The 26,552-nt window shown below is 36.6% G+C and overlaps 1 protein-coding gene across 3 annotated transcripts in view; it reads left to right on the top strand.

The window, feature by feature from the left end:
* The window catches only part of SNAPC3 (small nuclear RNA activating complex polypeptide 3), a 40,395-nt gene extending 13,933 nt beyond the window's left edge, over positions 1 to 26,462 (top strand). For 2 of the 3 annotated variants that reach the window (XM_069090678.1, XM_069090680.1), the window contains 4 exons: positions 20,199 to 20,281; positions 21,760 to 21,924; positions 24,714 to 24,821; positions 26,168 to 26,462. In XM_069090678.1, coding sequence (XP_068946779.1) covers positions 20,199 to 20,281; positions 21,760 to 21,924; positions 24,714 to 24,821; positions 26,168 to 26,315 — 504 coding nt within the window. In that variant the 3' untranslated portion in view covers positions 26,316 to 26,462. The remainder of the gene's footprint in view (positions 1 to 20,198; positions 20,282 to 21,759; positions 21,925 to 24,713; positions 24,822 to 26,167) is intronic. The other variant, XM_069090679.1, reaches the window with a different exon arrangement.
* The last annotated feature ends 90 nt before the right edge of the window (positions 26,463 to 26,552 follow it).

Here is a 26,552-nt window from a genome sequence, read left to right as displayed (position 1 = left end):
AAAAAAAGTTTACTATAAAACTAGGAGCTGTTTTTATGGGGAGAAAACAATAAAATGGATGTCATTGGTTAATTTGACTTAAAAAGAAAGAAGAGGGCAGCCAGGTGGCTCGGCGAGTAAGAGCACTGGCCCCAGTGTCAGGATGACCTGGGGGATCGAATCCAGGCTCAGATACTTAGCACCACACCTAGAAATAACTGGTCGTGTAACCTTAAGCAAGTTACTTAACCTTGATTGCTTAAAAAAAAAAAAAAGAAGAAAACTAAATTACCAGTATCAAAAATTTAAAGGATGAATGCACCACCAATGAAGATTAAATTAAGCAATTATTAGGAACTGTTTTACCCAGAAAAAAGCTACTGTTCAGTACTGTACTAGAAATGCTAGCTGTAGCAGGAAGACAAGAAAAAGAAATTAGAAATTAGACAGTGAAGAAACAAAACTATTGATCTTTGCAAATAATATGATATATACTTGGAGAATCCTAGAAAATCAACTTAAAAATTAGTTGAAACAACAACTCTAGCAAAAATACATAAATTGTCAGCATTTCTATGTATTTCTAAAAAAGAAAACGAGATGAAAAGAAAATTCCATTTAAAATTATTGTACGTAGGGGCGGCTAGATGGTGCAGTGAATAGAGCATCAGCCCTGGAGTCAGGAGGACCTGAGTTCAAATCCGGCCTCAGACACTTAACACTTACTAGTCATGTGACCTTGGGCAAGTCACTTAACCCCAATTACCCTCCTGCAAAAAAAAAATTACTGTAGACAATATAAAGTACTTAGGGGGTCTACCTGCCAAGATAAACCCAGGAATTACATGAGCATAATTGCAAAAGGCTTGACACAAATAAAGACATCTAAACAGTTGGAAAGATTAATGGCACATGAATAAGCCAATCCAATATTAGAAAAGTGATAATTCTGCCTAAATTATTTATTCAAATAGTCCCATACCAATCAAATTAACAGAATCCTTTTAAAGAGCTAGAAAAAAATAATGAAATTCCTCTGCAAGAACAGAAGGTTGAGAATATCAAGGGAATCCTTGAAAAAAATTGAAGGAAGGCAGCTTATCAGTACTGGATTTCAAACCATATTGCTAAGTAGTGATTACCAAAACAGTCTGGTAACTGGCTGAGAAACAATAGTGATTACCAAAACAGTCTGGTAACTGACTGAGAAACAAAGTGTTGGATCAGTAGAATAGATTAGGTACATAGTACAGAGTAGGAAATGACCAAAGTAATCTTCTGTTCGATAAACTCCACAATCTAAACTTTGTGACAAGAACTCACTCTTTGATAAAAGTTGCAGGGGAGAAAAGGAAGGCAGTTTGGCGAAAGCTACATTATAGAAAACATCTTACACCATATACCAAAATAAGGTCAAAATAGGTAAAAGATTTAGATGTAAAAGGTGATATAAGTAGATTCCAGGAGCATGGAATAGTTTATCTGTCAGATCTGTAGATAAGGACAGTCTAAACAAGAGTATTATGAGGTGTGAAATGGATCATTTTGATTATATAAAATTTAAAAGTTTTTGCACAAAAAACCCCAGTGTACAAGATTAGAAGGAAGGCAGGAAACTGGCGGGGGTGGGATGGGAGTGGGGAGGTGGAGTATATAAATGTCTCTGAAAAAGGCCTCATTTCCCAAATATATAGAGAATTGTGTCAAATTTATAAGAATACAGGTCATTTCCCGTTCGATAAATGGTCAAAGGATTTGAACGGGCCATTTTCAGACAAAGAAATGAAAGCTCTCTATAATTATATGAAAACATTCTCTACATCACCATTGATTAGAGAAATGCAAATTAAAACAACTCTATGACATATCACCTTTCACCCATCAGATTGGCTAATATGACAAAAAAAGAAAATGACAAATGTTGGAGAGGGTGTAGGAAAATTGGGACGCTGTTGGTGGAGTTGTGAACTGATCCAGCCATTCTGGAGAGCAATTTGGAATTATGCCCAAAGGGTTGTAAAACTAAATACTTTTTGATCCAGCAATATTACTAGGTCCTATATTACAAAGATCAGCAAAAAGAGGGGGAGAAGGATTTACTTGTACAAAAATATTTATAGTAGCTCTCTTTGTGATAGCAAAGAATTGGAAATTATGGGGATGTCCATCAATTGGGGAATGGCTATATATGATTTCAACAGAATGTTATTGTGCTATAAGAAATGAGAAGCAGGATGATTTCAGAAAAACCTGGGAAGATTTATGAGAACTGATGCAAAGTGGAGTCACTAAACAGTAATAGCAATGTTGTCTAATGATCAGCTGTGAATGAGTTAGCTATTTTGAGCAATACAATGATCCAAGACAATTCTGAAGGATTTATGATGAAAAATGCTATCCACCTCCAGAGAGAAAACTGATGGAATCTGAATTCAAATTGAAGCATAATTTTTAAATTTCATCTTTATTGCTTTTTTCTTTTTTAGAGGGCAGTTGGGGTTAAGTGACTTGCCCAAGGTCACAGGGCTAGTTTTTTGTGTTAAGTGTCTGAGGACGGATTTTAACTCAGGTCCTCCTGACTCCAGGGCCAGTGCTCTATTCACTGCATCACCTAGCTGCCCCCAATTGCTTTTTTTCTAGTAACATGGCTAATATATAAATATATTTTTCATGGTTTCACATGTATAGTTAATATCGGATTTCTTGCCTTGTCAGTGGGTAGGGGAGGGGTGGGAAGAAGGAAGAGAATTTAGAACTCACAATTTTTTTTCCAGAGTAAGACTTGAACAGAGATCTACTTAAAATCATTTTTAAAAAATCTATTTTATAAATATATTATAATTTCATAAAGCTGCACAAGAAACTGTTCTTATAAAGGTGAGGTTTTTTTTCGTTTAGTGTTTTGTTTTTTCCCAATTACAGGTAAATACAATTTTTAACATTCATTTAAAAAATTTTTAGTTCCAGATTACCTTCCAATCCCCCCTAATTGAGTAGGCAAGCAATTTTATATAGGTTATACATGTTTACTTATGCAAAATGTGTTTCCTTATTAGTTATGTTATAAAAGAAAACATAGACAAAAAAATAAAGCAAAAAAAGTATGCTTCATTCTATATTCAGACTCCATCAAGAATTCACAATTTTTTTTAAAGTAATGTTTAAAAATAAATAGTTGATGTTTTCAGAGATACTTGGCAAGACTTGTGTGAACAGAGTTAAATGAGCAGAACCAGGAAAACAAATTACAGTGACAGCAACATTGTAAGACAAACCACTTTAAAAGGTTTGAGAACTCTGATTAGTACAGGAACCAACCATCAATCCAGTATCCTGATGAAGCATGACAGATGAAGTTCAAGATACAGAATGAGATACACATTTTTGGAGACTGTAAATGTGTAGATATGTTTTGTTTGATTATGTTTATTTCTTATAAGGGTTTTTCTTTCTCTGGGGGAGAAGAGTTGGGAATGAGTGGTGGTAGGCTAGAGAAAGAGAAAGGAAAAAAGGGGGAAAAAAGCTTGAAGGACTATCTTTAAAAGCACAAATTGAAAACAGCACATGCCAGAAGGAATCATAGATAATCAGGACACCTTTGAAAGTAATGTGTATTGGGGCAGCTAGGTGGCGCAGTGAATAGAGCACCACACCTGGAGTCAGGAGGACCTGAGTTCAAATCCGGGCTCAGACACTTGACACACTTACCGTGTTTCCCCGATGATAAGACACTGTCTTATTAATTTTTTTGGAAAGAAAACACCAGAGGGCTTATTTTCAGGGGAGGGCTTATTTTAATGAACATTGACAGCAATTTTAATAAACAGGTAAATGTGAACAAAAAAAATGTACCAGCAAGCAAATCACTGGGGAAGAACAGGATGACGCGCTCACTGCTGCAGCTCTGATTGGATGCAGCTCAGAGCGCGGTGTGCGTTTCACCCAGGGGGGGGGACGGTGCATACAGAGGGTACCATAATGTAGTGTGTAGCGCAGGGGATCACCTTCACTACAGTAGCAATCTCGATAGGGCTTATTTTCGGGGGAGGGCTTATTTTAGAGGAATCTTACACAGTAATGGGGAGGGCTTATTTTCGGGATAGGTCTTATTATCGGGGAAACACGGTAATAGCTGTGTGACTTGAGCAAGTCTCTTAACCCCAATTGCTTTGCCTTACCCCCTCAAAAAAAAAAGTAACTTGTATAAGATGAATTTCTTATATTCCTAAAAAAGAAAGACAAGTTGTTTATACCGTGTTTCCCCGATAATAAGACCTATCCTGAAAATAAGCCCTCTCCTTACTGTGTAAGATTCCTCTAAAATAAGCCCTCCCCCGAAAATAAGCCCTATTGAGATCCCCTGCGCTACACGCTACATTACGGTACCCTCTGTATGCACCATTCCCCCCTCCCCCCCGTGAAACGCACGCCGCGCTCCGAGCTGCATCCAATCAGAGCTGCAGCAGTGAGCACGTCATCCTGTTCTTCCCCAGTGATTTGCTTATTGAATAAAGGTACATTTTTTTGTTCACATTTACCTGTTTATTAAAATTGCTGTCAATGTTCATTAAAATAAGCCCTCCCCTGAAAATAAGCCCTCTGGTGTTTTTCTGTCCAAAAAAAAAATATAATAAGACAGTGTCTTATTATCGGGGAAACACGATAGTAGAGATTCTTAGTTTCATATATAATCCCCTTTCTGTTTTACTGCATATGTGGAAATGGTCTTATTTGATGATGAATTCAGAATAAAATAAAAATCCAACTTTTATGTCAGAGTTTGAACAATAGGTATTCTCTGTTTGATTTTTACCTTTTGGATTGTTGGTCATTCTCTTTGTATAAGAGGCTTTCCATCAAATTGAGTGGGGTCGTCAGGTATTCTGTGTTGTATTGCAATCAGCATAATGTCCAAAAAAGAACATCTCAGGGATTTCATCACTTTTCTGGAAATCCCTCCTTCTTTTGGACTTTGTGTAGGTCATAATTTGGACCTCTGTGATTAGCTAAAACTTTTTTTTTTAAGCAATCGGGGTTAAATAACTTGCTCAAGGTTACATGGCCAGTTATTTCTGGGTGTGGTGCTAAGTATCTGAGCCCAGATTCGATCCCCAGGTCATCCCGACACTGGAGCCAGTGCTCTTACTCGCTGAGCCACCTGGCCACCCCTAACTAAAACTTTTAATGAACATTTATCCCTGTTTTATTCCTACACACACACACATATGCATACATACATACATATACTATTTAGGAACTCCCCATGAAGAAATTCCCGTTATCTATTTTTCCACTTAGAATCTTTAGAAGGTTACCTGGGGTACCAGGAGGTAAACATAGAATCATTAAACAGTTATTTCCGAAGTTGCATCTATCAAGGAATATTATATGATCTTAATATGTGTGTAAGAGATACCTTGATGGAAGAGAATGTTTAAAGATTTTTTTTTCTGAATCATATACTTTCCTGTAATTAACAAGCAACAAGATCTTACATTCTATTTTTCAGTTGTTTGTATGACCATGAAGATTGAATTTGTTATAGAAAATAGTTTATTAAAACTGCTTGTTCTCTTAGATGTAAATCAATGATCCCTTAATATATATGGCTCATTCTCATAAAGATTTTATAGAGATAAAAAGGCATCATCAGTTAGTAGTTGCTGATCCACTTAGGCTTACCTTTGGGCATGGTTAATAATATCTGATTTGTTTTCCATTTATTTTGTATCTTCCCTTTGAAAAATCTTGAAAATCAATCTCAGTACGTTGAGAATTTTGTGACTTTCTACACAGATTTCCTCTTGATGTACTTGGTCTGGTCCAAAATGTTCTTCCATACTTCATATCCTCAAAGTGCTTGTTTGTACTTTCTCTTTGAGCACATAAGATGCTGAGGTCTGAATGTCCTAATTGTGGGGGAAGCCAAGATGGCAGAGAGAAGCCAGGAAGTTGCCTGAGCTCTCCCCGATTTCCCTTGGAAACAATGTTAAACCAAGCCTCTAAATGAATTACATGAAGAGGCATGAAAGGCCTATGACAGTAGAGGGAAAGAAGGTAGGTAGTGAGCATTGTTTGAATACTCTCATTGGATTTGGCTCAAAGAGGAAATAACATATACACTCAATTGAGTAAAGAAATCTGTCTTGGGGCAGCTAGGTGGCACAGTGAATAGAGCACTGGCCCTGGAGTCAGGAGGATCAGAGTTCAAATCCGGCCTCAGACACTTAACACAAAACTAGCCATGTGACCTTGGGCAAGTCACCTAACCCCAAATGCCCTACCTTCATCCTCTGAAAGGCAAAAAAAAATCTGTCTTAATCTATAGAGGAAAGTAGGAGGGGAAGGGGAAAAGAAGAGGGGATGATAGAAGGGAGAGAAGATTGAGGGAGGTGATCATTAAAAGCAAAACATTGGTCAGGAAGGACAGGGTAAAAGGAGAGAGAAAAGTATTAAATTGGAAAAATAGGGTGAAGGGAAATACACAGTAATCATAAATGTGAATGGGATGAACACTCACATGAAGTGGAAGAAGCAGCATAGTGAATTAAAAACCAGAATCCTATAATATGTTGTTTATAAGAAACGCATTTGAAGCGGAGAGAAACATACTGGGTAAAGGTAAAACGCTAGAGCAGAATATATTATGCTTCAGTTGAAATAAAAAATGCAGGGGTAGCAATCCTGATCTCAAACAAAGCAAAAATAAATCTAATTAAAAGAAACAAAGAAGGAAATTATGTCTTGCTAAAAGGTACCGTAGACAATGAAGTGATACCAATAATAAGCATATGTGCACCGAGTGTTAATAGCATCCAAATTCTTAGAGAAGTTAAATGAGTTACAGGAAGAGATAGACAGCAAAGCTATACTAGTGGGGGCAGGGAGGGGGGAAACCTCAAACTCCTCCTCTCAAAACTAGATAAATCTAACCACAAAATAAACAAGAAATAAAGAAGTGAATAGAGTTTTTTTAAGTTAGATATGATAGACCTCTGGAGAAAATTGAATGGGGATAGAAAGTAATATACATTTTTTGTTTCTTCAGAATTTTATTTTAGACTCAAATACCATAACACAAATACAAAATAGAGAAAAGAAACAAAAATATATAATAAACTTAAATATTGATACTTGCATACAAAGTTAGAAAGAAAAAAAAGTGTGCATAGCAGAATATGAGAGGATTCAAAATATGTAACAATAAATTTTCATTTCAAGAAAGCCTTTATGATAAATAATACTCATTGTGTTGAGAATTATCCATCTTTGCTTCCTTGTGAGTTTTCTTTTGTTCTCTGCTGTGTACTTTTTTACTTTGTTCTTTTATTTCCTCCCCACATGGCCACAATAAAGTTTAGATAGGTTTCTCTATAGCTAGATGTATATAGACATATACTTTCCCAAACCTATTCTACTCCTGATCTTTGTTTTTATGTATGAATATACCTTTTTCTTAGTGGTACCTACACAAAAAATGACCATGTATTAAGACATAAAAACCTCACAATCAAATGCAGAAAGACAGATATTAAACGTATCCTTTTCAGATCATAATGTGATAAAAATTATATGAAATAAAGGGCCATAAAAAGATTAAAAGTTAATTGGAAATTAAATAATCCTAAAGAATGAGTGGTTTAGGGGCAGCCAGGTGGTTCAGCGAGTAAGAGCACCGGCTCCAGTGTCAGGATGAATCTGGGCTCAGATACCACACCCAGAAATAACTGGCCATATGACCTTGAGCAAGTTACTTAACCCTGATTGCTTTAAAAAAAAAAAAAGGGGGGGGCTGTGGGTAGGGGAAAAATGGGGAGAAAATTTGTAATTCAAAATCTGGCCTTAACGAATTATGTAAATCAGAAGTTAATAAAGCATTTAAAAAAAAAGAATGAGTGATTTAAACAACAAAGCATAGAAACAATAATTTCATCAAAGAGGATGACAATAATGAGACAATATACCAAAACTTACGGGATGCAGCCAAAGCAGTACTTAAAGGATATTTTATATCTCTAAATGTGTACATGAATAAAATAGAGAACAGATCAATGAATTGGGCATGCAATTTAAGAAGATAGAAAAAGAACAAATTAAAAATCCCCAATTAAACATCAAATTAGAAATTTTGAAACTTAAAGGAGAGATTCATAAAATTGAAAGAAAGAAAACTATTGAACTAATAAAGAAAAACCAAATAAAATGGACAACCAAATTATCAGTATCAAAAATGAAAAGGGTGAATTTACTACCAATGAAGAAGAAATTAAAGTTATGATTAGGAGCTATTTTGCCCACCTGTATGCCAATAAATCTAAGTGAAATGTATGGATATTTACGAAAACATAAATTGCTCAGATTGACAGAAGAGGAACTAAAATACTTAACTCCATTTTAGGAAAGTGAACAAACCATCAATGAACTCCATAAGAAAAAACCTCCAGGGCCAGAAGGATTTACAAGTGAATTCTACCAAACATTTAAGAGCAATTAGTTTCAATACTACATAAACTCTTTGGAAAAATAAAGGAAGGAGTCTTACCAAATTCCTTTTATAACACATATTTGATCCTGATACCAGGATCAGGAAGAGTCAAAACAGAGGAAGATCAATTTCCCTAATGAATGTTAATACAAAACTTTTAAGTAAAATATTAGCAAAGAAATTACAGCAATGATACAATATACATTGTGTATAAATGACCAGATGGGCTGGCTCAGTATTAAGAAAACTATTAGCATAATTGACCACATCAATAACAAAACCAACATAAATTATATGATTATCTCAACAGATTCAGAAAAAGCTTTTTGGAAAATAAAGTATTCATTCCCTTAAAAACACTAGAGACCGTAAGAATAAATTGAGCTTTCCTTAGAGTGTTAAGTAGTATCTATCTAAAACCATCAGCAAGCATTATCTGTAATGGGCATTAACTAGAAGCCTTTGCGGTAAGATCATGGGTGAAAAAAGGATCCCATTTAGGGATGCCTATTATTCACTATTGTACTTGAAATTTTAACTTTATAGGAGGAGAAAAAGAAATTGAAGGAATTAGAATAGGCAGTAAGGAGACAAAGCTATCACTCTTTGTGGACGATGTAATGGTATACTTAGAGAATTAATTAAAAAAACTTCTTGAAATAATTAACTATAGCAAAGTTGCAGCATATAAAATAAACCCCCATAAATCATCAGCATTTCTGTTTATTATCTACAAAGCTCAGCAGCAAGAGACAGAGAAATTCCATTTAAAATAACTGTAGACAATATAAATTATTTGGGAGTCTACTTGCAAAGACAAACCCAGGAACTATATAAACACAATTACAAAACTCTTTACAGAAATGAAGTCACATCTAAAATATCACTTCCTCATGGGCGTAGACTGAGCTAGCATAATAAAAATGACAATTCTACCTAAATTAACTTATTCAGCGCCATGCCAATCAAACTACCAAAAAATTGTTTTATAGAACTTGAAAAAAATAATAATGGAAAATAAAAATGTAAGAAAAAAGAATCAAGAACATCAAGGGAATTGATGGGAAAAAATTGCAAAGGAAGGTGGCCTAGTTGTACCAGATCTAAAACTATATTATATTATTTGGTACTGGTTAAAAAATAGAGTGGCAGATCAGTGGAATACATTAGGTGAACAAGATACAGTAGTAAATTGACCATAGTAATCTACTGTTTGATAAACCCCAAGACTCTAGCTTCTGAAATTTGACAATTTGTCACTTTGACAAAAAACTACTGGGAAAACTGGAAAATAGCATGACAGAAACTAGGCTTAGACCAAGATCTCACACCATATACCAAAATAAGGTCAAAATAGGTACATGATTTAGATATAAAAGTGATACCATAAGCAAATTGAGAGAGCAAGAGATAGTTTACCTGTAAAATCTTGTGGAGAAAGAATTTATGGCCAAACAACAGATAGAGAACATTATGAAATACAAAATGGATAATATTGGTTACATTATATTAAAAGGTTTTTGCACAAACAAAATTAATGCAACCAAGATTGAAAGGAAAACAGAAAGATGGGAAATAATTTTTACAGCAGGCGTTTCTCAAATATATAGAGAACTGAGTTAAAATAGTTTAAAAGTCATTCTCCAGTTGATAAATGGTCAAAGGAGATGAACAGGTAGTTTTTAGATGAAGAAATTAAAGCTATCATCATATTAAAAAATGCTTTAAATCACTATTGATTAGAAAAACACAAATTTAAAACAACTCCGATATACCACCTCACACCTATCAGATTGGCTAATATGACAGAAAAGGAAAATGATAAATGTTGGGGATGTGGGAAAAATGGACACTAATGCACTAATGGTAGAATTGTGAACTGATCCAACTATTCTGGAGTAATTTGGAACTATGCCCAAAGAGCAATCAAACTGTGCATACCCTTTGATTCAGCACTACCACAGCTAGCAAATGGGGTCCATGGCTGCCAGGTGGGCTTCTTTTCAAATAGTGCCTTTGCCGGTCAGGTCTAATTTTGTGAAAAATGCATATCTGATATAAATTGCACAATTTTTGTTTTTCATAAAGCAATTATTTGGGAAAAAAGATCATAAAAAATTGAAAAGGACTTAGATGTATAAAAATACTTACAGCATATGTTCTTTGTGTGGTGGCAAAGAATTGGAAATTGAGGGAATGCCCATCAATTGAGGAATGGCTAAACAAGTTGTGGTATATGAATGTAATAGAATATTGTTGTGCTGTAAGAAATGATGAGCAGGAGGATTTCAGAAAAACCTGGGAAGACTTACATGAATTGATGTAGAGTGAAGTGAACAGAATCAGGGGAACATTGTACCTAATAGCAAGAACAGTCTGTGATGATCAGCTGTGATTGACTTAACTCTTCTCAGCCATAGAATGATCTAAGACAGAGGTCCTCAACTAATTTGGCCTACCACCCCTTTTATTTTTTTTTTCACTTCTGTTTGATGTTCTTTCTTTTTATTTATTTATTTTTAAATGCTTTATTAGCTTCTGATTTAAATCATTCATTTCTGCCAGATTTTGAGTTACAAATTTTCTCCCCGTTTTTCCCCTACGCACTTCCCCCTCCTCCAATCTGCTCTCTCCCATATTTTCTCCCATACCCCTTTCGACTTTTCTGGTGGATCTCTATGCCTCAGTGCCTGTATATCTTATTTCACAATTACATGTAAAATGGTATTAATAATACTTTACACACACACACATATTTGAATATTTGATTTTAAAACTTTCAATTCCAGATTCATTCCTTTCCTTCTTTGTCACCCACCTTTACTGGGAAGATAAGCAGTTCAGTATAGCTTGTACATGTGTGGCTAATGCAAAACAATAACATAGTAGATATATTGTAAAAGACTGACTATATTTCCCTCCCTCCTATCCCACCTCCCACTTGTTCAATTCTCTACTTTGATGCCATCCCTTTTCAAAAGTGGGTGCTTCCAACTTCCCTCCTCCCCCAGCCTGCCCTCCCTTCCATCATCCCCCTCTCATCCCCTTCCCCCCCTATTCTCCTGGAGGGTGAGATACCTTATTTAGTGTGTATTTCATTCCCTCCTCAAGTCAAATTCAATGGGAATAAGGTTGACCCATTCCCTTTTGCCTTCCTATTCTTCCCCTCCATTGTAACCATTTTTCCTTGCCTCTTCTGTATGAGATAGTTTACCCCAATCTGTCTCTCGCCCTCTCCTCTCATTACATTCCTCTCACCTCTTAATTTCACCTTTTCAGTATCATCCCTTCCTGTTAAATTGGTCCTGTGCCCTCTATCTATAATATATATCTACCTATATTATCTATAATATATATCTACCTGTAAACATATATATACACATTCACATATGTATTCATATGCCCATATACCCTCATATATAGACATATATATTTATTTATTTATTCCCTTCAACTATTTTCATACTGAGAAAAGTTTCATCAGTTACAATGATTGTTTTTCCATGTAGGAATGTTAATAGTTCAACTTTGATAAGTTCCTTATGATTTCTTTTCCCTGTTTACCTTCTCATGCTTCTCTTGTTTCTTGTATCTGAATGTCAGATTTTCTATTCAACTCTGGTTTTTTCATCAAGAATGCTTGAAAGCCCTCTATTCCACTGAATGACCATATTTTCCCCTGAAACATGATACTCACTTTTGCTGGGTAGGTGACTCTTGGTTTTAATCCCAGCTCCTTGGACCTCTGGAATATCACATTCCAAGCCCTTCGATCCCTCAGTGTAGAAGCTGCCAGATCCTGGGTTATCCTGATTGTGTTTCCACAATATTCAAATTGTTTCTTCCTGGCTGCTTGTAATATTCTCTCCTTAATCTGGGAATTGTGGAACCTGCCTATAATATTCCTAAGAGTTTTCTTTTTGGGATCTCTTTCAGGAGGTGATCGGTGGATTCTTTCAACCTCTATTTTGCCCTCTGGTACTAAAACATCAGGACAGTTTTCTTTGAGAACTTCCTGGAGGATGATTTCTAGGTTCTTACCTTGATCATGGCTTTCAGGTAGTCCAATAATTTTTAACTTATCTCTCCTGGATCTATTTTCCAGGTCAGTGGTTTTTCCCATGAGATATTTCACATTGCCTTCTATATTTTCATTTGTTTGGGTCTGTTTAACAGCATCTTGATTTCTCATAAAGGCATTAGCTTCCATTTGCTCCAATCTAATTCTGAAGCAATGATTCTCCTCAGTGAGCTTTTGAGATTCTATTTCCATCTGGCAAATTCGGCTTTTTAAGGCATTCTCCTCATTGCCTTTTGCCATTTGAGGTAGTCTGTTTTTTAAGGTTATTTCCTTGGTCAGGCTGTTGACTCTCATTTCATAATTTTCTTCCATTGTTCTCATTTCTCTTCCCAATTTTTCCTCCACTTCTCTTATCTGCTTCTTAAGGTCCTCTGTGGCCTGTAACCAGCTCATATTTTCCTTTGAAGTTTTTTGTGCAGGAGTTCTGACTTCACTGTTTTCCTTTCCTTTGCCTGGTTATGTCACCCCTCAGTCACTTGACCCCTGGGCTTTTTGCCACAGTAGGACTCTGCCACCAGACAGGGGAGCTTTTGTCCCAAACGCTGGGGTTTTCTCAGCTACTGGAGGTATTAGATGGGTGCCCTCTCTGAGGTCTCCACATGCTCTGGCAAGCTGGACACACACCCCAGGACCTCTACCCTAGACTGCAATCCAGATCCAAGAAGTTTAAAGCAAGAGTGATTACCCCTCAGGCTGGTGCTTGGTCCGCCTACACTCTGCAGGCCAGGAGCTGAAGCTGCCACATGGCACCACGTGGTGCTGGCTGGCTGTGCCTGCCAGGGGGAAAAAGCCATGCACTCCCACTTACTGGGTCCCAAAGTCCAAACTGCACTGACCTCTCACTTTGTCCTTTGCATCTATGTGTTGATAAATCTGGAAACGGCCACAGCTGCTGCTTATCTGGAGTCCCTCTGGCCAGGAGCTGGTCTGGCCTGCCAGGCTGTCCTCAGCGGGAGGTTAGCTTCTCTGTGTCATTTTGTGGGATCTGCAGCTCCAAAGTTTGTTTAGAGTCCCCTTTTTACATGGATTGGGGAAGGTGGAAGCTGTAGCCGCGGGAAGGTTGTGCTTCTACTCCGCCATCTTGGCTCCACCCCCCTACAATCTCCTTTTAAAAAAATTACTCAATGACCCCTGGAAATATACTTTCTTTAACTATTTAACCTTTTTAACAATTTGTGTCATTTCAAAAAATATATTTAAAAAAATTTTTAATGATATCCTAAATTTAATAATTTATTGGAAATTTGTGGGTTTTTTCTGCATTGAAATTCTGATGGTGCAATATAGTGTCTTATAAATGTATGTTATCATAAACAAGTCATATGTACGTATTCCTGCCAGTGCATGCTGGACTTCCCAACATTGGGCAACATACTCATCTGCCAAGTTACTAGTTAAGACCTGTTGGTGGACTTGACCACTTATCAGTTATAACTTGCATTTTGTGTGTTTATTTGGAAAATAATGTAGTCACCATGATTTTAACTCTGTTACACAACAGATGAAAAGTGAACTGTTTTTCAAAATTTTCTAACCTTCTTTTCTTTCCTTATACTTCCACTGCCCCCTAATTTTTATTCAACGCCTACCAATTGCACCTGCGGCTACTACTGGCCGTCTAGGATTATTTCAGTACCCCCCAGGGGGCAGTATCACCCACTTTGGGAACCTATGATCTAAGACAAAGACAAATGATGGAAAATACTGTCCACATCCAGAGAAAGAACTACGGAGTCTGAATGCAGATCGAAGCATATTATTTTAAATTTTTTTTGGTGCCTTCCCCCTTTTGTTCTGTTTCTTCTTTCACAACATGATTAATGTGGAAATGTTTCCATGATAGCACAGGTATTACCTATATGAGATTGCTGTCTTGGGGAGGAGGAATGAAGGAAAGGAGGGAGAAAAATTTGGAACTCAATCTTATTTTTAAAAATGAGTGTTGTGATGGAAAATGCCAGTCACATCCAGAGCAAGAACTATGGAGTTTGAATATAGAACAAAGCAGAGTATTTTTTTTTCTTTCACATGGTTTTTCCTGTTTGTTATAATTCTTCTATGCAATATGACTAATGTGAAAATGTGTTTAATAGGAATGTATCTGTAGAACCCATATCAGATTGCAAGCCATCTTGGAGAGAGAGGAGGAGAAAATTTAAAACTTAGGAAAGTGATTGTCGAAAACTAAAAATAAATAATTTTTAAAGTGAATGTTGAAAACTATTTTTACATGTAATTGGATAAAATAAAATAAAATGTTATTTACAAAAAAAAAGTCCTCATTGTTGTCGTTCCACTGTCAGTGATAACTACAATAGAATACCCCAGAAATGCTGGTGGTCTCTTGCATTCACACATTTTGTTTTTCTTCTAGTTTCATGTCTAAATACTCTTGGGATGAAATGACTAAGCTAGATCTAATGTTAAACTTTCTCAATACTTTTTTCCTCTCTATTTTTCACTGTTTCATAAGAATACGATTCATACTTGGCCACCATTCTCCTCCTCCCCTCAGTGTTTTTTAAATGAAATTATACTCAACCCTGGCCTTGGCCTTACCTTACAGTTCACTTCAATCTCATAGTTATGGTGACTGTTCACATAGGCTAAAATTCTTGGGGAAAAACATAGTGATTATCAGAATCATTGTCTTTTTTTAGCCTTTGTTTCTTGGTTTGAGGAGCAATTTTCATACTTTGGAGGATAATGAAGAATGCTACCCACTTATAGAGGTGATGGACTGATATGCATAAGAAAGCATATGTTTTGGATATGGCCAATATAGGACTTTGTTTTGTTTAAACACATTCAAGGATTTTGTTTTTGTATTTTTTTAAGAGAAAGGAAGTGGGAGGGAGAAAAATAAAGTTGATAACTGAAAAAAAAACTTTTTAATTTGCTATTTAGTTTCATTTTTGCTGATGTTTGGTTCTTCGGTGCCTTTGGGCCCTTTTTTATTTTACACATTAATTTATCTATTTTTAGCTTTCAGGATTCACTTCCATAAGATTTTGAGTTTCAAATTATTTCCCCCTTGTTCTCCCCCCTCCCCAAGACAGCATGCAGTCTGATATAGGCTCTACTTGTGCAATCATAGTAAACATTTTCACATTAGTCATGATGTAAAGAAGAGTTAGAACTAATGGGAGGAACCACAAAAAAGAAGAAACAAAACAAGAAAAAAAAAGCAGAGCAAAGAGTATGCTTCCATCTTCATTCAGACTCCACAGTTCTTTCTCTGGATGTGGATGGCATTTTCCATCAGGAATCTTGTGGAGTGGTCTTAGATCCTTGCGTGGCTAAGAAGAGCTAAGTCTGTCAAAGTCAGTCATCACACAATGTGATTGTTATTGTGTAGTGTCTCCTGGTTTTGCTCATTTGACTCAGCATCAGTTCACACAAGTCATCTTTGGACTCTTTTTAAAAAAGAAAGTATTCATGATATGAGGCTTCTGAATAATCTACAAAGCTCCATTTCTTAATACTGAACTCTATTTTCCAGCCTTTGTTTCCCATTTTTCTTTCTTTCCTGTGACCATGTTTGCACTGAAATCAAGTACATACCAACTTGGTTTACAGATTCTTGCCAGTTTCTTTGTAGAATTTCTTTACTTTATCGTCTATAACATTGTGGTTGGTGAATAAGTTGCAGTTATGCTTTTATAGTCATATAAGGGGACTTAATTGGGGTGAACTCAGGATTAGGTATAGGTAGAAACTAAAATTATGTTCTAATTATCATTGTCTAGTCAAAAGCCTATGAACTCTTAAGTCTCAGGAGACCTATGTGTTGATACTAGCTGTATGACTAACTGGGATAAGTCATTTGACCAGCCTTAGTTCCCTCCCCTCATCACTAAAATAGGGTTAAAATTGAATTATATCTATGAAAACACTTTTAAAATGTTTTTATTTTACTTTATTATAATGTATGTACAAATATATATAATATGTATTCCATGTACATATATGTTGTATATGCATGCATAACACTGTGAAAGTGGAATCATCACATATGTATGTTTTTAATTTATGATATACATGTATAGGCATATACATACACACATTATAAACTTGAGCTTCGCAATGCTTGCACTGATTAATTATGTAGGAGCTTCCCTTTTTCTTTTTTTTCTTTTTTTAAATACTTTATTAACTTCTGATTTACATCATTCATTTCCGCCAGATTTTGAGTTACAAATTTTCTCCCCATTTTTCGCCTACTCACCGCCCCCAGAATAGCAGTCCCACAGGATATCCCCTCCTCCAATCTGCTCTCTTCCATATTTTCTCCCATACCCCTTTCTACTTTTCCAGCAGGGCATGGTGGATCTCTATGCCCCAGTGCCTATATATCTTATTTCCCAATTACATGTAAAATAGTATTAATAATAGTGTGTGTGTGTGTGTGTGTATTTTAACATTTGATTTTAAAATTTTTTTAATTCTAGATTCATTCCCTTCCTCCCTTGTCACCCACCCTTACTGGGAAGATAAGCAGTTCAGTATAGGTTGTATATGTGTAGCTAATGCAGAACAATAACATTGTAGATATATTGTAATATATATATATATAATAGATATAGATATACAGTAGATATATTGTAAAAGACTGACTATATTTCCTTCCTTCCTATCCCACCTCCTACTTGTTCTGTTCTCTACTTTGATCCTGTCCCTTTTCAAAAGTGGGTGCTTCCAACTTCCCTCCCCCCCAGCCTGCCCTCCCTTTCATCATCCCCACTCTCAACCCCTTCCCCGCTATTCTTATGTAGGGTGACCCAATTTAGTGTGTATTTCATTCCCTCCCCAAGCCAAATTCAATGAAAATAAGGTTGACTCATTCTCTTTTGCCTTCCTGTTCTTCCCCTCCATTGTAACCATTTTCCCTTGCCTCTTCTATATGAGATAGTTTACCTTATTCTGTCTCTCCCCATCTCCTCTCATTATATTCCTCTCTCACCTCTTAATTTCACCTTATAAGTATCAACCCATCCTATTAAATTGGTCCTGTGCCCTCTATGTATATCTGTAAACATATATACACACATTCACATATGTATTCATATGCCTATATACCCTCATATATAGACATGTATATTTATTTATTTATTCCCTTCAACTATTTTCATACTGAGAAAAGTTTCATCAGTTACAATGATTGTTTTTCCATGTAGGAATGTTAATAGTTCAACTTTGATAAGTTCCTTATGATTTCTTTTCCCTGTTTACCTTCTCATGCTTCTCTTGCTTCTTGTATCTGAATGTCAGATTTTCTATTCAGCTCTGGTTTTTTCATTAAGAATGCTTGAAACTCCTCTGTTCCACTGAATGATCATATTTTCCCCTGAAACATGATACTCACTTTTGCTGGGTAGGTGACTCTTGGTTTTAATCCCAGCTCCTTGGACCTCCGGAATATCACATTCCAAGCCCTTCGATCCCTCAGTGTAGAAGCTGCCAGATCCTGGGTTATCCTGATTGTGTTTCCACAATATTCAAATTGTTTCTTCCTGGCTGCTTGTGATATTCTCTCCTTAATCTGGGAATTCCGGAACCTGGCTCTGATATTCCTAGGAGTTTTCTTTTTGGGATCTTTTTCAGGAGGTGATCGGTGGATTCTTTCAACCTCTATTTCGCCCTCTGGTTCTAAAACATCAGGGCAGTTTTTTTTTGAGAACTTCCTGGAGGATGATTTCTAGGTTCTTACTTTGATCATGGCTTTCAGGTAGTCTAATAATTTTTAACTTATCTCTCCTGGATCTATTTTCCAAGTCAGTGGTTTTTCCCATGAGATATTTCACATTGCCTTCTATTCTTTCATTTCTTTGGATCTGTTTAACAGCATCTTGATTTCTCATAGAGGCATTAGCTTCCATTTGCTCCAATCTAATTCTGAAGCAATGATTCTCCTCAGTGAGCTTTTGAGATTCTTTTTCCATCTGGCAAATTTGGCTTTTTAAGGCATTCTTGTCCTCATTGGCTTTTTGAGCCTCTTTTGCCATTTGAGTTAGTCTATTTTTTAAGGTGTTATTTTCCTCAGGCTGTTGACTCTCATTTTGTAATTTTCTTGCATCGTTCTCATTTTTCTTCCCAATTTTTCCTCTGCTTCTTAAGGTCCTCTGTGGCCTGTAACTGGCTTGTATTTTTCTTGGAAGCTTTTGGCGCAGGAGTTCTGACTTCACTGTCTTCCTCCTGTTCCATGCTTTGCTCCTTTTTGTCCCCAAAATAGGAGTATAATGTTGGAACCTTCTGTCTGCTTTGTTTTCTTTGCCTGGTCATGTCGCCCCTCAGTCACTTGACCCCTGGGCTTTTTGCCTCAGTAGGACTCTTCCACTAGACAGGGGAGCTTTCGTCCCAAACCCTGGGGTTTTCTCAGGTGCCAGAGGTATTAGATGGGTACCCTCTCGGAGGCCTCCACATGCTCTGGCAAGCTGGACACACACCCCAGGACCTCCACCCTAGATTGCAGTACAGATCCAAGCAGGTTAAAGCAAGAGCAATTACCCCTCAGATTGGTCACTTGGTCCCCCTACACTCTGCAGGCCAGGAGCTGATGCTGACATGTGACGCTGGCTGGCTGTGCTGGGTGTCTCAGCGGCTTCTTGCCCCAGGAGCAAAAGCTGGTGCACTCCCACTTACTGGGTCCCAAAGTCCAGACTGCACTGACCTCTCACTTTGTCTTTCACATCTATGTGTTGATAAATCTGGAAAGGGCCACAACTGCTGCTGATCTGGAGTCCCTCCAGCCCACCCTGGGGCTAAAACCTCTGGCTCAGGTGGGTCTGGGCTCAGGCAGGCCTGGGCTCGAGCACTGCGCTGGCTGATGGCTGCCGGGCTATCCTCAGTGTGAGGTTAGCTTCTCTTTCATTTTGTGGGTTCTGCAGCTCCAAAGTTTGTTCAGAGTCCTCTTTCAACATTGATTGGGGAAGGTGGAAGCCAGAGCCGCTCGGAGGTCCTGCTTCTACTCTCCATCTTGACCTAAAAATGTTTTTAAAAAGCATTGTACAGATACAACAGAATATTAGTTTTACAATTATGCTAAGGAAAACAGCAAAAGATTTCTGAGACTTCATGCTGACTTTCACAAGAAAAAAAAATTTGTGAGCATGAAAAGGTTTTAAGTTTTCCATCAAAGTATCTTTTTTTTTTTTTTTAGCAATTGGTGTTAAGTAACTTGCTCAAGGTCACACGGCCAGTTATTTCTGGGTGTGGTGCTAAGTATCTGAGCCCAGATTTGATCCCCATGTCATCCCGACACTGGAGCCGGTGCTCTTACTCGCTGAGCCCCTTGGCCGCTCCTCCCATCAAAGTATCTTACCATTGAAGTATGTGCATATAATATAAAAATGAAGAAGGGATTCTTGAAATCAGTATGGTTCAAGGGAATCCCTTTTATGAAACTGCTTCAAATACAGGTATAAACATAAGTTAAAATCAGAATACAGCAACTTAAATGACAGCATGATAAACTAAAAATGGTAGAAACTTGAATATATACTGAGTTCCCATAAAATTAGTTTTATATAATTTTAAAACCATGCTGGTGGCTAACACTATGGCACATTTTAATGTAAACAGTAGTATCTGCTTTTTGTGTAATTATTAATGGCACATTTTTCCCCCTCATTTCCCTTATGTCCTTTCTTATAGGATCTTTACAAGTCAGCTTTCTTTTATTTTGAAGGAACATTTTACAATGATAGAAGATACCCTGAATGCAGAGATTTGAGCAGGTAATTATTTTTCATAAAATCTGGTTTTTTCCAGCTCTGAAGATGGAGGCAATATAAATGACCTTGAAACTAAGACTTTTGGAAAAGAATTAGATTATTGGACAAAAATATCAACTTGATAATTTTTTAAAATTCTGTAATCAAAGCCTTGAACTAGTCATAAGCATTTATCAAACCAAAATAGGAATTTTCCTACCAGGGAGGTATAGGGAATATTTGTTTTGGGACAGATTTAATATTAATTTCTGCAAATATCTTTAAAAACAAAAACTTTTTTAAACTTAAGAGTCTTTTATATAGCAGCCTTGCAAACAAATCTAAAACATTTGGTTACCATATCATTAAAACATATCACAAAACTTCTTCATCATGGGATAGTGAAATGAATTGACTTTGATTCTTTTGCATTTACTCTGGGCAAGAAACTGTAAGTAATTTTTTTTAAAAAAAGTAAATTCTACAAACATATTAAATGCCTCTTGTGAAGAATATTGTCCTAGGTATTTTGGAAAAAGTAGTTATGATTCATTCTTTGCCTTTAAGTTCTAACTTAGAGTTTGGTACAGGGATGTGATATATAGATGTATAACATATGATAAAGTATGAATGAGTTGAGGAAGATCATTAACAACTGGGTGAGGAATCAGAGGTTTTCTAAAGCATGATGTACTTATTTATAACTTGAAGCAACAGGTGGCACAGTGGATAGAACACTGAACCTTGAGTCAGAAACACCCAAGTTCAAATGTGACCCCAAATACTTACTAGCTGAGTAAGTCACTTAACTTTTATCTGCCTCAGTTGCTTCATATAAAATGGGGATAATGAAAGCATCTATATTCCAGTGTTGTAACAATAAAATGAGATACTTGCAAAGTACTTTGCAAACCTTAAAGTACTGTGTAAATGCTAGGTATGATTTATTATTTTGGGGTTTTTTGCTTTTTGGAGGGAGGAAGACAGGGCAATTGGGGTTAAGTGACTTGCCCAAGGTCACATGGCTAGTAAGTATAAAGTGTCTGAGGCCAGATTTGAACTCAGGTCCTCCCGACTCCAGGGCCGGTGCTCTATTTACTGTGCCACCTAGGCACCCCATCATCATTATTATTATTGCTTTGCTATTAATTAATATAATAATTAATTAATGCAGTGAACATTATATAAAAAATGAACTGGTGTTCTATTAACTAATTTAGTCAGAATTCTATATTTTCATAAGCTTATTGCAATTTTCCTCATACCATTCCAATGAAGGATCTTCATAAAGCCATACCAGTTACAAAGAGTAAAAGAAAGACAGGGATATTGAATTCTCATCATGTCTTAGCTATGATGATTTCCATCTAAAATTGACAGTTCTCCAGTTAACTGGGTTGGTGTTGGTTATAGTGCAGCATGACACTCCTGCCAAATGTCTTCTGTCCTTTTAGGTTTTTTGGGCAGCATAGTTGATCATATATATTCCTGCTTGTTTTCAGAACAATTATTGAGTGGTCAGAGTCCCATGATCGAGGATATGGAAAGTTCCAGTCTGCTAAAATGGAAGATTTTACCTTCAATGACCTGTACATTAAATTAGGTTTTCCTTACCTGTATTGTCACCAAGGAGACTGTGAGCATGTAGTCATCATCACAGATATAAGGTATATAGAAGTATTTAGCTTATCCTCTTGTTCCTTTCATTTCTTTTCTCTTTTTTGAACATACATCAGAATAGGCAAAAAAAAACAACTTGTAATGTCAAAAAAAAACACCAATCCCAGTTTATCTCATTTCAGTAACCAAAGTTTAATAACCACTTAGGATATCCTCACTTCCTTCTGTTTCGTTTGGTAGTAAATATAATTTCTTAACTCAAATTTAATACAAGCTGCTATGATTAGGGATGATTATGCATTTCATGGGTCACCCAGGCACCTTCTTGTTTTACCTTCTTTTGCCCTTTTGTATTTATTTGTTAATTATGTATTTTTTATTTATTTGTTAATTGGGGATTATTTGTTAATCCCATTACCAAGTGGTGAAAGAGAGAAAAACATTTTTAGCAATTCTAGTAAAAAAAAAACCAAACAAACAAACTTGGGGCAGCTAGGTGGCTCAGTGAGTAGAGCATTGGCCCTGGAGTCAGAAGGACCTGAGTTCAAATCCAGCCTCAGACACTTAACACAAAAACTAGCTGTGTGACTGTAGGCAAGTCACTTAACCCCAGTTGCCCTCCAAAAAGAAAAATAAAAAACTTAATTGGAAGGATTCTGTTTACTAAGATGAGTCTTAGGAATTATTTGTGTGTTTCACTTAGCTATTACCTATGGCACAAGTAGAGAAACTCCTTTTCCTAACACTTAGAATTACATTGTCTACATATACAAGACCCTAGCTACCCACCTCCAAAGCTGCCTTTTTCCAGTTTAGCAGTATTTGAGATTCCCATGAAAGCTGTAACCTTTTGCCCCCAAAGCTCTTAAATTCTCCTTCTCTGGGAGTTAGGGAAGCTGAAGACTTTAGCTGTATCCCTGCGTGAGCTCATCAGAGCCAGGGGAATAATTTAAGTGACCTAAGTCTAAGGTTGCCATCTCTTGTCACTCCTACCAATCTGTCGTTCTCTGCCATTGCTGCCAGACCATTCTTCCTTCCACTTGATCTAGTTGATGATGTTGTGTCAGAGGAAGTCACCACAGCGGTTGTGAGGGGATAGCTATGGAACTGCAGCTGTGAGCAGAGGGAGGTAGATGTGTTTACGGCATCTCCACTTAAAACTTCATACTCATTTTTCAGTGGAAGCAGATTTATAGATGGTAAAGATGCTGTTGATCCTGTAATTTAGCTTCATCGTGAGTGAAATAGGCTAATGTTGGCTGACCTGGGAATTTGGTTATCACTAACCACCCTATATTATTGTTGCTGTGGAAAATGCAATATGAATTACAGTCAGATAAATTAAAATTGACTCTTAGAACTCACCTTCTTTCGAAGTTGGGTGCCACTTTTAATTGAAACATGGTAACATCCCAGCTAATTAAAACACTTGGGTTTACTCCTAGTGTTTCAATTATTACTGCAAATCTTTCTAAAATGAATTATTTAGTGTCCTATATTTATATGTGAGACATACTGAATTTAATTATATTTTATTTGATAGTAAAGGATTTTGCTGAGTTATCATGTTGAATGCATGAGAAATATGCAAAGGACTCCTATATGGAAAGGGGATTGCATATACATTATTATAGTTCCAGATGGCAGAAATAGGACCAGTGGGTAGAAGTTTGACAAACATATATTGACTTGATAGACAGAAGATGTTGTTAACAGATGTGATATATTGGCTTTTTAAAAAAAATTAATGACCTTCCTGACTTAAAGGAATGAGCCCCTTTCATTAGAAGCAGTTAAGCAGAGACTGGATGACATGTCAGGGATGGGAGCAGGAATGCTAAATGAATTGTATGTGGACAGCAAGAAGGCAAGCTTGAGTGGACCACAGAGTACATTAAGAAAAATAATGTTGGGGCGGCTGGGTGGCACAGTGAATAGAGCACCAGCTCTGGAGTCAGGAGGACCTGAGTTCAAATTTGACCTCACACACTTATCACACACGCAGAAAAAAAAAAACTAGCCGTATGACCTTGGGCAAGTCACTTAACCCCAACTGCCCTCCAAAAAAAGAAGGTTTAAGGAGCCCAGAAGAAGGTTGGTTGGAGCCGGTTAGTGAAGAACTTTGCATTTCAGAGTTTTTATTTGATTCTAGAGCCACTGGAGCCTCTAATAGGGGTCCTACAGTCATACTTACATTTTAAGAATATCAGCTTGGCAACCATGTGGAGGATGTATGGGGAGAGACTTGAGGCAGGGAGATCAATTAGGATGTTATTGCAGGAGGTCTAGAGAGAGATTATGAAGGTTTAAACTAGGATAGTAGCAGCAGTAGTGGACGATGTATTTAAGAGATTTTGTGAAGGTAGAAACAACAAGGATTGGATGTGTAGGGTGAAAGAGTAATGGTTAGAGGTTTCCAAAGTTGTAAATCTGGATGATTAGAAGGATGGTGTATGTAAAAAACAACAAATATACAACAAAATTATATATATTTGCTCTAAAAATTGTTTTTACATTTTAAAGATTTTTTCCCCTCATTTTTAACATTACTGTTTTTTGTCCATATCAGTTTAGTATTTATTTAACTTTTTTTAAAAAACAAAAACAATCATAGTCTGCGCTCAGTTTTAAAGAAACTATATTTTGGCAAACACTGAGAATCCCACCTACTATCATAATATATTCTTAACATTTTATACTTATAGGGAAACTCTCTGACATATTGGTGCCGGTTAATAGATGAGTAATGTGAATAGCAATAAAGGAGAATGTGAAGGTAGATTATAGAACACTCTGTCTTAGTAATGCCCTAATGTATTCTTCCTTATGCCAAAAGGCTTGTACATCATGATGACTGCTTGGATAAGACACTCTATCCCCTACTCACCAAGAAGCACTGGTTATGGACCAGGAAATGTTTTGTTTGTAAAATGTACACAGCCCGGTAAGTGATCCTGTTTGATGTTTCTCAGAATTTAGGATTAGTGGTTTTACTGGGGTCATTAGCCTTCTGACTATATGGGAAAATGGAATGCTTTTTGTACATGGAAAAGAAATGAGTATTTAATATGTTCTGCTTTGGGTATTTTAAATTTACTTTGCTTATTAATAACATAGTATAAATTCTGAGTAGTCATTATAGCCGTGGGAAAACTATTAGAATTATAACGGATGAGATTGTGAAACACAGAAAGACATAAAAAGGGAAACAGAATTTCCATTTTAATCCTAGAAGGAGAACAATATAAAATGGCACCTTTCAGTTTCAGAAAAGAAACCTTAGATCATTAGGATAGATCCAGAATTTTTCAGGAAATGAAGCTAAGGTCTAGAGTTTTGAGAATTATACACCATACCGTGTTTCCCCGATAATAAGACCTATCCCAAAAATAAGCCCTCCCCTTACTGTGTAAGATTCCTCTAAAATAAGCCCTCCCCCGAAAATAAGCCCTATTGAGATTGCTACTGTAGTGAAGGTGATCCCCTGCGCTACACGCTACATTATGGTACCCTCTGTATGCACCGTCCCCCTTCCCACCCCCCCACCCCCCGTGAAACACACGCCGCTCTCCGAGCTGTATCCAATCAGAGCTGCAGCAGTGAGGGCGTCATCCTGTTCTTCCCCAGTGATTTGCTTATTGAATAAAGGTACATTTTTTTGTTCACATTTACCTGTTTATTAAAATTGCTGTCAATGTTCATTAAAATAAGCCCTCCCCTGAAAATAAGCCCTCTGGTGCTTTTCTGTCCAAAAAATAATAAGACAGTGTCTTATTATCGGGGAAACACGGTAATAAACCATGCATGATGTGATACAGTATTCACACACAAAATTACCTCATAGTGAATAAAGGTGACATGTAAAAAAGGATTCATGCAAAAATTTTAATTGAGCTATTTTCAACTTTTATAGTAAGTTTGATGAGATATTTGCCCTAAGTTTGTAATTAAATGTGTATAGGTTGAAATTTCCCTAATGCCACTAATCAAACATTTATAGACCATAGTAACAGTAGTTTTAAAAGCCGTGCAAAAGCTTTACTTTTGATCCTCACAAAAATCCTGGAAGGATGGTTCCCTGTTTTGCGTAGTTATAGGTGAGGAAAGCAAAATTTGAACTCAGGTCTTACTGACTCCAAGTTCAGTTCTCTCTGTCCACCATGCTACATAGGTGCCTCATGAGAGCAGTAGAAAAACAAAACATTTTGGTAAGATGTGGTAGGGCACTTTTTTTTTACAAGTCAGTGAAAGATATGAAACAATGTTAATATATTTTTCTTTAAACTACAGATGGGTAACCAACAACGACTGCTTTGCACCAGAGGACCCCTGTTTCTTCTGTGATGTTTGTTTCCGAATGCTCCATTATGATTCCGAAGGCAACAAACTGGGGGAATTCCTTGCTTATCCTTATGTTGACCCTGGAACTTTTAACTGAACACTACAGACTAGCTTTGTTGAATACCATGGTTTGGAATGATTCAATACTTATCAGAAATGTCACTGGCTATTGTGATAAATTTAACAGTTAATGGTTTTATTATTTGGTAGTTAAGTTTGGGTATATATTAAATTCATAGTATTATTACTGTAGTTATATTTTTCTTCATATAGTGGTTCCAAAATCTCTGTTTTAGTCATTCCTTTCAAGTTGCAAGTAATAAAATTAGATGCA

Source organism: Petaurus breviceps, unplaced genomic scaffold (assembly GCF_028583685.1).
Source record: "Petaurus breviceps papuanus isolate PSGF00001 unplaced genomic scaffold, PetGlider_PUasm1.0 187, whole genome shotgun sequence".
NCBI lineage: Eukaryota > Metazoa > Chordata > Mammalia > Diprotodontia > Petauridae > Petaurus > Petaurus breviceps.
This window is presented reverse-complemented; position numbering and strand designations above follow the sequence as displayed.